General features: G+C 47.3%; 1 protein-coding gene across 3 annotated transcripts in view; it reads right to left on the bottom strand.

Annotated features, from left to right (window-relative positions):
• Positions 1-231: 231 nt before the first annotated feature.
• The window catches only part of LOC140427472 (interleukin-8-like), a 121760-nt gene continuing 108676 nt past the window's right edge, over positions 232-13315 (bottom strand). For all 3 annotated transcript variants that reach the window (XM_072512992.1, XM_072512993.1, XM_072512994.1), the window contains 4 exons: positions 2516-2624; positions 2237-2366; positions 2066-2143; positions 232-843 (listed from right to left, as the gene is read on the bottom strand). In XM_072512992.1, coding sequence (XP_072369093.1) covers positions 828-843; positions 2066-2143; positions 2237-2366; positions 2516-2579 — 288 coding nt within the window. In that variant the 5' untranslated portion in view covers positions 2580-2624 and the 3' untranslated portion in view covers positions 232-827. The remainder of the gene's footprint in view (positions 844-2065; positions 2144-2236; positions 2367-2515; positions 2625-13315) is intronic.

Genomic DNA, 13315 nt, shown 5'->3' with positions numbered 1-13315 from the left:
CAGTGTTAATATACGCCTACTTGTGACTATAAAGATTTTTAGTATAATTTGTGAGATCCCGTCTCTTTTAATTTTCTTGGTGTTCTTGCTAATTCAAGTTATGCCCAATTAAAAATGGAAAAGAAAATGATGAGTAATGCCAATTTATTTAAATTGACAAAGCATCCTGCATTTGTCAAATTGGATTGTCAAAATATTACAATTATTTATTAAATACAAGAACACCAACAATGATCATAAATTGTCCTTTAATACAATACAAACATCACAATAATTCCAAAAGTTACATAATATATTTTCTTACAAGAATACCTTAAAACTGACACAATATAAAAGTAACCATTCACTTCAAAGGTCACAGCACACCATGAACAGTGACAAAACCAGGAAAATTCAGAACTTGAAAGCTCTTGGGCAAAGAAAACCCAGCTGGAATCCTACGGATTAATGTGAGGCTTAAAACTTTATTATTTTATTGTACCTAATAATCTAAAATAGCTTATTTGTACCAAAATCTGTGTCAGCATAATTATAAACGAAAAAGTGCAGCCACTGAAAAATTCAACAAATTGGGGTTTTATAACAGCTTAAAAGGCAGCTAATTTGTGTTACACGCAGGTGCCTGAATGACACTGAGTTGTCAATCAGCAATGATTGTCCAATCTTTTTGCTGCAGACAGCTCAATTAATTAAATGTAAAAATAAGAATTCAAAGCTTATAAGAAATCAAAGTTGTTTTTTTCAAGCATCTTCTGATGAACAGATGGATTTCAAATTTCTGTGCACTCAGCCAGCAATATAAGAATTCCCATTGGTCTGCAATTTGTTCACTGGTTCATTCTCCTGTGAAGAAATGTTGGATTAGTATGTTGAAAAAATAATAATTCCAATGATCGAATGTAATTCATTTTTCCAATATCTTTTCTAGTAGTTTTTTAATTCAGTTGAAAATGAGTTGATCACCAAAAATAAAAGCCTTTCCTAATAATTCTTATTAGTGTCACAAGTAATCTTACATTAATTCCGCAATAAAGTTACTGTGGAAATCCCCTAGTCGCCACATTCCTGTGCCTGTTCGGGTACACGGAGGGGGAATTCAGAATGTCCAATTCACCTAACAAGCGCATCTTTCGGGACTTGTGAGAGGAAACAGGAGCACCCGGAGGAAACCCATGCAGACACGGGGAGAACGTGCACACTCCGCACAGACAGTGACCCAAGCTGGGAATCGAACCTGAGTCCCTGGTTCTATGAAGCAACAGTGCTAACCAAACCTCCTTTGACTGCACCTTCCAAACATGTGACCTCTACCACTGAGAAAAACGAGGGGAGTTGATGCATGGGAGCATCAACACCTGCACATTCACTTCCCAGCCACACATCATACTGGCTTGGAATTATAGTGGCATTCCTTCACTGTTGTGGTGTCAAAATCCTGGAAATCCCTTCCTAACAACATTTTCATATGGAATGCAACATTTCAAGAAGGCGACTCCTCACCACCTTCTCATGAACAATAATGGGATGGACAATAATTGCTGGCCTCGCAAGGTTCCCAAGAATAAATTAGAAATAAGGGTCCTCAGTCTCCAATTGTCATTAACCCAATTAAAAAGTAATTGAACCAATAAAACAAAAACATTAATACTGAACAATTTAATAGTTTCATTGGTATAATTCCAGTTTCCAGTCTATTTCTTTGCAAAGTAAATACTATATTAATATGGAGAACTTTTAAAAAGTGCCCACTAGTAGTACCAAAGAAAATGAATACAATTTTAAAAGCCTTCCTTAACTAGTACAATCATCAGAATATCACAATTTCTTCCTGGGGTTGTGGTTAATGTTGTGGCTTTGGCCCAATTTTGGCGAATTAAATCTGCAATCATGATAAAAAATTGTGGTATTCGGCTTAACTCACATTTAAAATCCCCGATCTTTTATGTTGTTTTGGATGATTTCACCTAGATTGTACTTGTTTTAATCGTGTAAACAATCTAGCCTGTCAAATCGCTCCTGTTTACAACATTACGCACAAATATGTTTACATTTCTTACATACTTACTTTCTCATAAGAGCAATAATTTTCTTCCCGACTTTGGAGTCAGGGTTCAAGCATATTCTGCGATTTTGCAAGTTGACACTTTGGGAAGATTAAACCACAATTAATTGAAAGTCATTCCACCTTAATATCTGTTTATTAAGTACAACTGTAAATAAGAAAGACAGTTCTTACATGATCTCAATGTTTGGGCACAGACCCTGTTTAAAGAAAATGTTAACATTGGTGATTCCCATAGATGGTTGCAACTCTTCTGCTTGGTTAATGCATCTGCAACGTCTCTGAGTAGGCAAGCGTGGTACAGCTGTAATAGGAAACAACAGGCTCTTAAACTTTCATTGACAATTCGTAAAATCCAGTTGTGTCAAAATACAACAGTATTTTAATCCATAATATCGTATTTTTAATGTTAAGTTCAGAATTAAAAGGATCCTATAATCGTAAATATCTTACCATCTGCAAATACCAGGCACAGAGCAATGATTGAAAAAAAAGTGACTGAGGTTTTGCTGACCATTTTTCTACCAAGTCACTCCTACTTTCCCTTCGGTGTGAGATTCTTCTGTGCAGAAGCAAGAGATGAGAGGTTTTTTTATATACTGTCTTTGGGGTTGTAATGACATCAAGTGTTCCACACATACCAAGATTAAATTTGTCATAGGAAATTTTTTTCAAAACTACAGCAGATATCACAAGGTTGGTGATTAGAAAATATTCCAAATCCCAGTATGGGTGAGAATTTAACTCATTCAAAACCTACCCATTTGCATTTCCTGCTATTAAAATTAAGGGTTAAAATGAAATAGATTCTTTATCACGTTGAAATAATATAAATGCTAAACAAAATAGCATTGCTGCTATGAAATTTGCCTGGCAAATTATTATACTTAAAATCAAACCACCAAAAGGCTGTTGAACATCCATAGGAGTGCTATGCATGAAGTGCTGTGCCTCTTGTAATCAGGAGCTGAATTCTGGGATCCACTTGGTGCCTGTTCTACTTCATAGAATCATAGAACTTACAGAGCAGAAGGAGGTCATTCAGCCCATCAAGTCTGCACCAGCCCTTGGAAAGAGCACCCTAATTAAGCCCAAACCTCCACCCTATCCCCATAACCCAGTAACCCCACCTAACGTTTTGGACACTAAGGGGCAATTTAGCATGACCAATCCACCTAACCTGCACATCTTTGGACTGTGGGAGGAAACCGGAACACCCGGAGGAAACCCACGCAGACACAGGGAGAAAGTGCAAACTCCACACAGACAGTCATCCAAGGTTGGAATTGTACTTGGGTCCCTGGAGCTGTGAGGCAGCAGTGCTAACCGCTGTGCCAGCCTGTCGCCCCTTTCATGATTTCTAATGAGGTCCAGAAGAATCTGTGCTTTCATTGAGAGTCTGTGCACTTGTAACGTGCTATTAAGGCCCTGAGAAAAATGCAATTGGGGTAATAGTTGCATAATATAGCCACAGTACCTGAACAAATCTCCACTCAGCATCCTTATGAAATGCATGCTGTCGTGATATCATGGTTGTGTTATAATTCACCGACTGACCACCAAGGGTCTCATTAGTATATAAGTGAATGTTAGAGTCGGGTGACCTCAGACTGACTAGGGAGTTGGGAGAGAGATAGTGGTTTGTGAATGTTCATACTGCTATTCATCTGTTGTTTTATATATATTTAACCCACAGTTAAAGTTAATAAATCTTTTATAGCTTTAGCTACAAGTGTTCTTGTAATATAAATCAGGCCATCCGGCTAGCACAGTGGTCAGCACTGTTGCATCACAGCGCCACAGTCCCAGGTTCGATTCCCGGCTTGGGTCACTGTGCAGAGACTGCACATTCTACCCGTGTCTGCGTGGGTTTCCTCTGGGTGCTCTGGATTCCGCCCACAAGTCCCAAAAGAAGTATTGTTAGGTAGTTTGGACATTCCTAATTCTCCCTCAGTGTACATGATCAGGTGCCGGAGTGTGGCGGGTAGGGAATTTTCCCAGTAACTTCATTACAGTGTTAATGTAAGCCTAGTTGTGACACGACTAAAGATTATTATTATTGTAATTATACATGGTACCAGGGTTGGATGGTATTAAACGCTGAGAAAAAACTATCAGCCTGCCACGAGGTCCACAGAGATTTGAAGATTTTGCAGCCTGCAGGAATGAACCACATGGAGCCATTGAAGCCACCAATGAGTCTCAAAAGTCATGGTAATGTGGACAGCAACTGCCATGTGTTCAAACAACAATTTAATCTGTTTCTTACTGCAGTAAATTTAGGAGATCAATCAGAATCGTGTACAGTAGCGCTGCTCCTTACAGCGGCAGGGCCCGAAGCAGTTGTGTTTAATACATTTAAATTTGCAAACGATGAAGATAGGAATAATTTTAATGGTTGCTGAGGGAATCGGCGCTGTCTTTGGAACAAACAGTTCAGATTTGTCAGGCTCACGAGCTAGCAGCACAGCATTCTAATGTTTCTCAGTAATGGTGGTGTATTCTTGGAGGAAAGCACTCCGGTTGCTGCCCTTTTTCCAAAAAGGCGGGAGATTTCCAAAAAATGGTGGGAAAGGTGCTGCAGCTGCTCGCACACCAACAATCAGGTTAAGGATCAGGACAAAGTATTTCTGTGTGAAAGATGTGGTCAAAGGCACAAATTAAGGCAGTGTCCAGCGTTTGTCAAGCTTTGTTCCAGATACAAAGAAATAAAATCACTTTGCTCAGAAATGTTACTCTAAGTTCAACCCCAGATCAGTCAGCACAATGGAAGACACAGTCTCCAGTGAGGAAACATCATTATTTGTTGGAGAAAAATAAGAATTTTTTGGAGACATCAAAAAATTCTCCAGCATTTAAAAAATGCAACCTGATGCTCCATTTAAAATAAATGCAGTTGATGAGGAGAAATGGCTGCTACCACTTGACGTGAACAGTACAGTGGTCCAAGTGAAATTAGATACTGGTGCCAAAGCCAATTTAATCAGCATGCCTGATTTAAAATATCTAAAAAGTCAGCCAATTAGAAGAAATCACAAAATATCTCAGAGATTATAATAGTTCAAGCATTAACGGTTATGATGCTTGTGACCTGAGTGTAGTGGTGAAGAACACAGTTTATTCTGTCCCATTCTGCATTGCCCGAGGGCTTAGATTCATTATTAAGTCATCAGTCCTGTGAAGAATTAGGTCTAGTGCAGTTGGTATATAGCATCCAAAAAGGATTGGATCAACACTCCAATGATTCTGAGAACATTATCAGCAAATACAGCGATGTGTTCACAGGTTTTAGTGCACCGGTACAAACTATTAGTAGTGATATTGCTTAAGTTGTAGATCTGCATGTCAAACTCATTTCTACCCTACCACCCGTATCAGATATGAAACCACAAGTTGTCAAGAAGATAGAAGAACCTGCCAATGGGGTACATTCCATGATATATGTGGAACAAAAAAATGGTGATAGAGGCATGGATCCCAAAGATCTTAACGAAAAAAGTGTACATATTGTAAAACAATCATTACAGAAAGCAATGGACAGTCCATCTGATCCATATCTCATGAAATATGTTACAAAGCTTTACCATTGTCACGTGGTAGATCACCAGCAGAGTTACTCATGAATAGAAGATTGCGTAGCACACTTCCCTATTTGGAAAAGAAGGAGGAGAATGCAGTGGTACTCCAGGAAATGCAAAACATTAAAGCAAAACAGAAGCAGTTCTATGATAGAGTGTCTAGAATGTTACCACCTCTGAGTAGTGATGACATTGTGAGAATAGAAAATTCAGGCAATTGGTCGAGAAAAGCTATTGTACTTGAAGTAGCACCTCATTCCCACAATGTACAGACAGAGGATGGGCTGGTTTTAAGAAGAAATCGTTGCGCACTCTTGAAAACCAGAGAAGACTTTCACAACACCGTGATGGATGACAAATCTGAGCAGCCAGGTCAAACTTTGAGAAGATCAACCAGTGTCAGAGAAAAACCTAATCGACTCAATTTATAGATTTGGACTATTTGTACATACTATGTTTGCTGTTCTTCTGTGTGTATATTATATATATACAAATATATATAATTTGGTTTTTAAAATATTTAAAGAAAAAAATTAATACTGTTAGACTCTCAGGCTAATGATATCACACGTAAATATACTGATGGTAATATATTAATTTATTCGTTCAAAGGAAAGGGGATGTCGTAATATCATGGTTGTGTTGCAATTCACCGACTGACCACTAGGAATCTCATTGGTATATAAGTGAATGGTAGAGTCAGGTGACATCAGACTGATTAGGGAGCTGGGAGGGAGGTTGCTTGTGCATGTTCATACTGTAATTCATCTGTTGTTAAACTGGGCATGTACTTTGTTAGTTTGTTGTCAGTCGCTGCTGAGTTTGTTTCCACTGATTTCAAAATTGTTTTGAGGTTTCCAAACCTGAAATTACTCAGATTCCCCAGGCTGTACCCCGTCTGCTTTCTTTGGCAATTTCTCCAGGGCATAATATTGGGTGCCTGCTTTATAAGAACAAAGGCTACTCCTCTGAGATTCCTCTCTTTTTGAGGGTTCTGGAGGATGGCCCTGGGCTACTCCAATGGACAGGGATGTGAGCAGAGCTCTCCCCTGAGGGTACCCCGCCCCCTGGTGCTGCCAGTTCAGGAGGCCCACTGTTATCTCGGCCAGGGTCTGGATGCTCGCGGCATGGAGCACAGGGAGTGGATCACTTCCAGCTAGAACTGTGCCATATCACACTGCGACTGTGCCCACACTTCCTGGGTCTGTGCCACATCAGCCAGTGACTGTGCCATGTCCCTCTTGGACTGGGCCACCTCCCTCTGCATCTGTGCCATGTCGGCCAGCACCTGGCCAATGCCACCGACATTCCCAGTCATCACCTGCAGTGACTGGGCAGGAGTGCCGCTGCAATGTCCAGCTGGCTCTGGCACATGGCTGCTTGTGAGAGGGCAACCCTGCCTTGGGCCTCAGCCACTGCCTGCAAAGATTGCCCCAGGCCTTGGAAATGCTAATCCATAGCCGAAACCCTCCCCCCCCCCAAGGCCTCCACCGCGGATGCCAAAAGTGCGGGGTTAGCCTGGGTGGCACGCATGGTCTGCATCACCTCCCGCTCCTGCATGCGGTTGGTCTCCTCCACCTGCACTTGCAAGTGCTGGGTGCTCACGACAACCCCTCATGTAATCCTTGGCTCTGCAACTGCATCTCCACAATCAATGGGACCGTCCATTCCAGAAACCCGACTGGACAGCAGCTAGTCCTTGGGGTCGGCCTGCCCTCCAACCGTCCATCCCTTTGGCTGTTCCTACCTCCACCTGATGTACCGGAGCAGCTGTGTGGTGAGCACCAGAGAGTGTCCCAGGAGCCTCTTCACTAAAATTCCCAACCGCGATGAGTGTCTCTGGGATGGTGGAGGGTGAAGGAGACAGCTGTGACGGGAAATCGTCAACATCGGATTCAGGGCCCACTACTCTGGGGCTGCAGGTACAGCAGTCCCCCGCCAGTCTTTTCCCACACCTGGGAGTTATGGGTGGTCTTCTCCTGGGGAGTGGGGGAGAACTTCAACAGACATCCCACAGTCCAATGAACTTGAGCAAATGTTTTCCACTAATTTTGCTCCCAATGCCCTAAAGCATGATAGCAGTCAGTGATGCTGGATGAGTTTTGGTTGTGTTTTTTTTACTTGCAAGTTCCACTCTGCAGCATGGTTTCAGATATAAAATTCCGATAAAAAGATGTATTATTAATTATCATTTATCAAGAAGATCAATTAACTCGCAAATTTGATTCCCTGCAGTGGTAAAGGAAGAGACTTGTCCCTTTATGAGCAATGGTTGAGGTCATATTGGAATTGTGGTACCCTCAATAACGACGCTTAGAGTGTAAACAGTAAAGAAGGCTTTAATAAACTAAGAACTAGGCTAGAGCCGAGACGTGTGCTAACTGCTGCACTGCCCACAAGGCGGCCCCTTATATACGTCTCACAGATGGGCGGAGCCGTAGGCGGAGTTCCCCAGGGTTCCAAGCCCGGTCTTAAAGGGGACATCACCTTACATGATGACAAGGGTACAGTGTTACAGTAACTGTTCATCACATTCACCTCCTGTTTAAAAAAGAGTCCGGCGGGGGTGAAGTGCCATCATAGGTCCATCCGTCTCGGTGGCTGGATCGTCCTCATCGACTTCCTCAGTTTGGGCGGTGGTGCGGCGGCCGGTGGTGCGGCGGACACGGACGTCCTGGTTGAGGGTACATCCGGGAGCACGGCGGTCGGAGCTTCGGTCCGGGTCGGGGCAGGGGAACAGGGCGCAGGGAGAATAGGCGGGGCCGGGGGTAGCGGTGCCGGCGCCGGCGGAGTGTGTAAAGAGGGGGCGCTCGGTAGGTGCTCACCAATGGGGGGTGGGGCCGGGAGGGGGTGTGTTGTAGGGGGTGCCGGGTCCTGCAGGGGAGCGGCGCGGGAAGGGGCGTCTGTAGTGGGGGATCCAGCGGGTGCCAGATCCCGGAGGGAAACCGTATCTTGCCTGCCGTCGGGGTACTCAACATAAGCGTAACTGGGTTGGCGTGGAGTAATCGGACCTTTTCGACCAGGGGGTCCGTTTTATGGTTCCTCGCGTGCCTCCGGAGAAGAACAGGTCCCGGAGTCGTCAGCCAAGGTGGAAGCGAGACCCCAGAGGTGTACTTCCTGGGGAAGACAAACAATCGGTTGTGCGGGGTCTCATTCGTGGCCGTGAAGAGGAGCGACCTAATGGAGTGTAGGGCATCGGGCAGGACCTCCTGCCAGCGGGTAGTTGGGAGACTTCTCGACCGTAGGGCCAGAAGGACAGCCTTCCCACACTGTCGCGTTCTCCCTCTCCACTTGCCCGTTTCCCCGCGGGTTATAACTGGTCGTTCTGCTCGAGGCGATGCCTTTGCTGAGCAGATACTGGCGCAGTTCATCGCTCACGAACGATGTACCCCGGTCGCTGTGGATATAAGCAGGTAAACCGAACAGAGTGAAGATGCTGTGCAGTGCCTTAATCACGGTGGCTGAGGTCATGCCAGGGCAGGGAATGGCGAATGGGAAACGGGAGAACTCATCGATAACAGTGAGGAAATAGGCATTACGATTGGTGGACGGGAGGGGCCCCATGAAGTCCACGCTCAGTCGCTCAAAGGGCCCCGAGGCCTTTACGAGCCGAACCTTGTCTGGCCGGTAGAAGTGCGGTTTGCACTCCGCACAGATCTGGCAGGCCCTGATCATGGCCTTGACCTCCTTGGTTGAGTAAGGTAGGTTGCGGGACTTGATAAAATGGACGAGCCGGGTAACCCCCGGGTGGCAGAGGTCATTGTGGATGGCTTGCAGGCGGTCGTCCTGCGCGTTGGCGCATGTGCCGCGGGACAGGGCATCTGGGGGCTCATTGAGCTCCCCTGGATGATACTTGATATCGTACGTGTAGGTGGAGAGTTCGATCCTCCACCTCAAAATGTTATCATTTTTTATTTTGCCCCGTTGCGTGTTATCGAACATATAGGCGACTGACCGTTGGTCGGTGACGAGGGTGAACCTCCTACCGGCTAGGTAGTGCCTCCAGCATCCGCACAGCCTCCACAATGGCTTGTGCCTCCTTCTCGACTGCAGAGTGTCGAACCTCGGAGGCGGTGAGGGTCCGTGAGAAGAACGCTACTGGTCTGCCTGCCTGATTGAGGGTAGCAGCCAGGGCGATGTCTGATGCATCGCTCTCTACCTGGAAGGAGATAGTTTTGTCCACCGCGCGCATAGCGGCCTTGACGATATCGGCCTTGATGCGGTTGAAGGCCAATTGAGCCTCAGCTGAGAGGGGAAAAGTGGTGGCCTTTATGAGTGGGTGGGCTTCGTCTGCATACTTGGGGACCCACTGGGCGTAGTAGGAGAAGAGCCCCAAGCACCGTTTGAGGGCCTTGAGGCTGCGGGGGAGGGGGGTTCCTTAAGGGGGTGCATGTGGTCGGGGTCGGGACCTAGGACCCCATCTTCCACGACATAGCCAAGGATGGCTAGCCGGGTTGTGTGGAAAACGCATTTTTCCTCATTATAGGTCAGGTTAAGGGCTTGGGCGGTCTGGAGGAACTTTTCGAGGTTAGCGTCATGGTCCTGCTGGTCATGGCCACAGATGGTGACATTGTCCAAGTACGGGTATGTAGCCCGCAAACCGTACTGGTTCACCATTTGATCCATCGCCCTTTGAAAGACGGAGACCCCATTTGTGACACCGAAGGGGACCCTGAGGAAGTGGAAAAGCCGGCCAGCTTCTTCGAAGGCAGTATAGGGGCGGTCTTTTGGTCGGATGGGGAGCTGGTGGTAGGCGGATTTGAGGTTGACCGTGGAAAATACTCGGTATTGGGCGATCCGATTTACCATTTCCGCGATGCGAGGAAGGGGGTACGCATCAAGCTGCGTGAATCGGTTTATGGTCTGGCTACAATCCACGACCATCTGTTTCTTATCCCCGGACCGGACTACCACCACTTGTGTTCTCCAAGGGCTGTTGCTAGCCTCGACGACCACCTCCCCCAGTAAACACTCGACCTCTGACTTGATAAAAGTCATGTCTTGGGCACTGTACCGCCGGCTCCTGGTGGCGACGGGCTTACAGTCGGGAGTGAGGTTCGCGAATAGCGAGGGGGGTGCGACTTTCAGTGTCGCAAGGCAGCTTACCGTGAGGGGGCCAAGGGTCCGCTGAACTTCAGTGTCTGGCTTCGGTGGCTGCACTGGAAATCCAGTTCGAGCAGCAGGGGGGCACAGAGGTGGGGAAGGATATAAAATTTGAAACAGGTGTACTTGGCACCCTGGCTCGAGAGATCCGCGATACAGTACCCCTTGATTTGTATCGAGTGGCCCCCGGATGCGAGGGCAATGGTTTGGGACGCGGAAGGGGTGTGCAGGGAGCAGCGCCTTACCGTTTCAGGATGGATAAAGCTTTCCGTGCTCCCAGAGTCGAAGAGGCAAGCAGTGTTGCGCCCGTTGACCTGGACCTGCATCATAGAGTTCTGCAAGTGTTTTGGCCGAGTTTGGTCGAGGGCGATCGCACCCACTCGCGGGTAGTCCGAGTCCTCAGCCGAGTTGGACTCATAAAATGGCCACCGCCGACTGCGCGTGTTGGGTCGAGAAGATGGCCGCCGACAAGATGGCCACTCCCATGATTCGCACAAGGCTGATGACGCATCAGAAGGGGGCATGTCAGGTCGGTGCGCAGCCTCATTGCGAGGCCTGCGGGCCTGAGAGCCTGATTTTTGGGCCGGCTGTTCTTTGTTCTTCTGTCCTCTGGGTCTGGCCAGGCAGACCTTCGCAAAATGCCCCTTCTTCCCGCAGTCGCTGCAGATCGCGGAGCGGGCTGGGCTGCGTGGGCGTGGGTGCTGGCCCTGCCCGCAGAAGTAGCACGATTCCCCCGAGCGCTGCCGGCAGGTAGAGAGCAGATGCCTGGCGTGCACCTCGTTGATAGGCTTGACGAACCGCTTGCGGAGTAGCTCGACCGCCTCTTCATAAGTCGTCGCCTTTTCGAGCGTGGCGGAGATTCTGTGACTCACCCGGGCGTGGAGTAGGTGCAGCTTGCGTGGCCCCAGGATGGGAGTCTCTGAGGAGTCCAGGTAAGCCTCGAAGCATCGGAGCCAGTATTAAAAAATTTATTTTGCCTCTGATGTCCATGCTTCCAGGTTGAGCTTCTCTGGTTTTAGGCCTGCATCCATCCTGAAGTAGTTTAGTTTATTAAATTGTGGTACCCTTAATAACGACACTTAGAGTGTAAACAGTCAAGAAGGCTTTAATAAACTAAGAACTAGGCTAGAGCCGAGACGTGTGCTAACTGCTGCACTGCCCACAAGGCGGCCCCTTATATACGGCTCACAGATGGGCGGAGCCGGAGGCGGAGTTCCCCAGGGTCCCAAGCCTGGTCTTAAAATGGACATCACCTTACATGATGACAAGGGTACAGTGTTACAGTAACCACTCATCACAGTAATTGTACCCAAACAGGCACCAGAGTGTGGCGACTTGCCCATTTTCACATTAACTGCATTACAGTGTAAATGTAAGCCTACTTGTGACACTATAAAAGATTATTATTATTAAACGGAGAACGCACAGAGTTAGATGGTCCAGCGAATGCAGCCCAGGGGGTGGGTAGCTGGTGGCTTCAGTAGCCAGGACACCCGGCCATGGCGGCCGGTATGGGTCCCGGCATGTGGTGCAGGGTGGGGTTTGACTGCCCTCCAGGTTAAGGGGGTGATGGGTGTGTCGGATGGGGGTTTGTGCCAGGGCACAATGCTGCTTACTCACCCTGGCCGCCCTGATGAGGTTGTGCAGTTTTTTACAGCACTGCAGGCAGGTCCGAACTATGTTGCTGGTAGCGGTGATGGCCTCTGCCACCTGCGCAGAGGCACGGCGAACAGCGGTGGCTGGCAACCTCCTTCCCAGGCCAGGGTACAGGGTGGCCCAGCTCTCCGCCACAGTGTCCAGGAGGTCTTGAGCTTGGCGTCCGTAAATCTCGGGGTCGCTCTCCTTGCTGCCATATTGTTGGCTGGGGTGGTGTGTGTGGGGAGTGCAATGTGTATATGCAGCTGCAGCTTGTGTGATGAATGATATCTGTATACATATGTACCTTTAATGCTTAGGCCCCTTTAAGACCAGGTTTGGAACCCTGGGGGGACTCCGCCTCCGGCTCCGCCCCCAGGAAGCTGTACATAAGGTTACGTTCAGTAGGCATCGTGCAGTGAGCACATTTCTCGGCAGCTGTCTGGTTTTCTGGTTATTAAAGCCTTTGTATTATCAAACTCCTTTCCTGAGCTGTAATTGAGGGTATCTCAATTTAATAACCAGAATACATCATGATGGACAGCGGTCTAAAGCTGGAGAAGCTCAATTTGGACGCTCGGTCGTCGGAAGCCACTGAAATTTTTAAATACTGGCTCCGGTGCTTTGAGGCCTATCTGAATTCCTCAGAGACTGAAGTTGACGGACCTCGCGAGCTGAGCTTACTACATGCCCGAGTGGGCCACCGACTATCCTCCGTGATCGAGAAAGCTACGACGTACGAAACGGCGGTCAAAATCCTACAGAAGCGCTTTGTAAAGCCGCTAAACGAGGTACATGCCAGACATTTGCTGTCGACCTGCCGCCAGCGCTCCGGGGAAAAGCTAGATGAATATTTGGAGCGACTCACTGCGCTCGCCAGGAACTGCGACCATAAAGAGGTGACGGCAGAAGTCCACATGAACTTACATATTCGTGA

The sequence above is a fragment of the Scyliorhinus torazame genome, chromosome 7 (genome assembly GCF_047496885.1).
Source record: "Scyliorhinus torazame isolate Kashiwa2021f chromosome 7, sScyTor2.1, whole genome shotgun sequence".
In the NCBI taxonomy this organism is placed as follows: Eukaryota; Metazoa; Chordata; class Chondrichthyes; order Carcharhiniformes; family Scyliorhinidae; genus Scyliorhinus; species Scyliorhinus torazame.
Note: the sequence above shows the minus strand (reverse complement) of the source record. Positions and strands in the feature narration are given on the sequence as shown.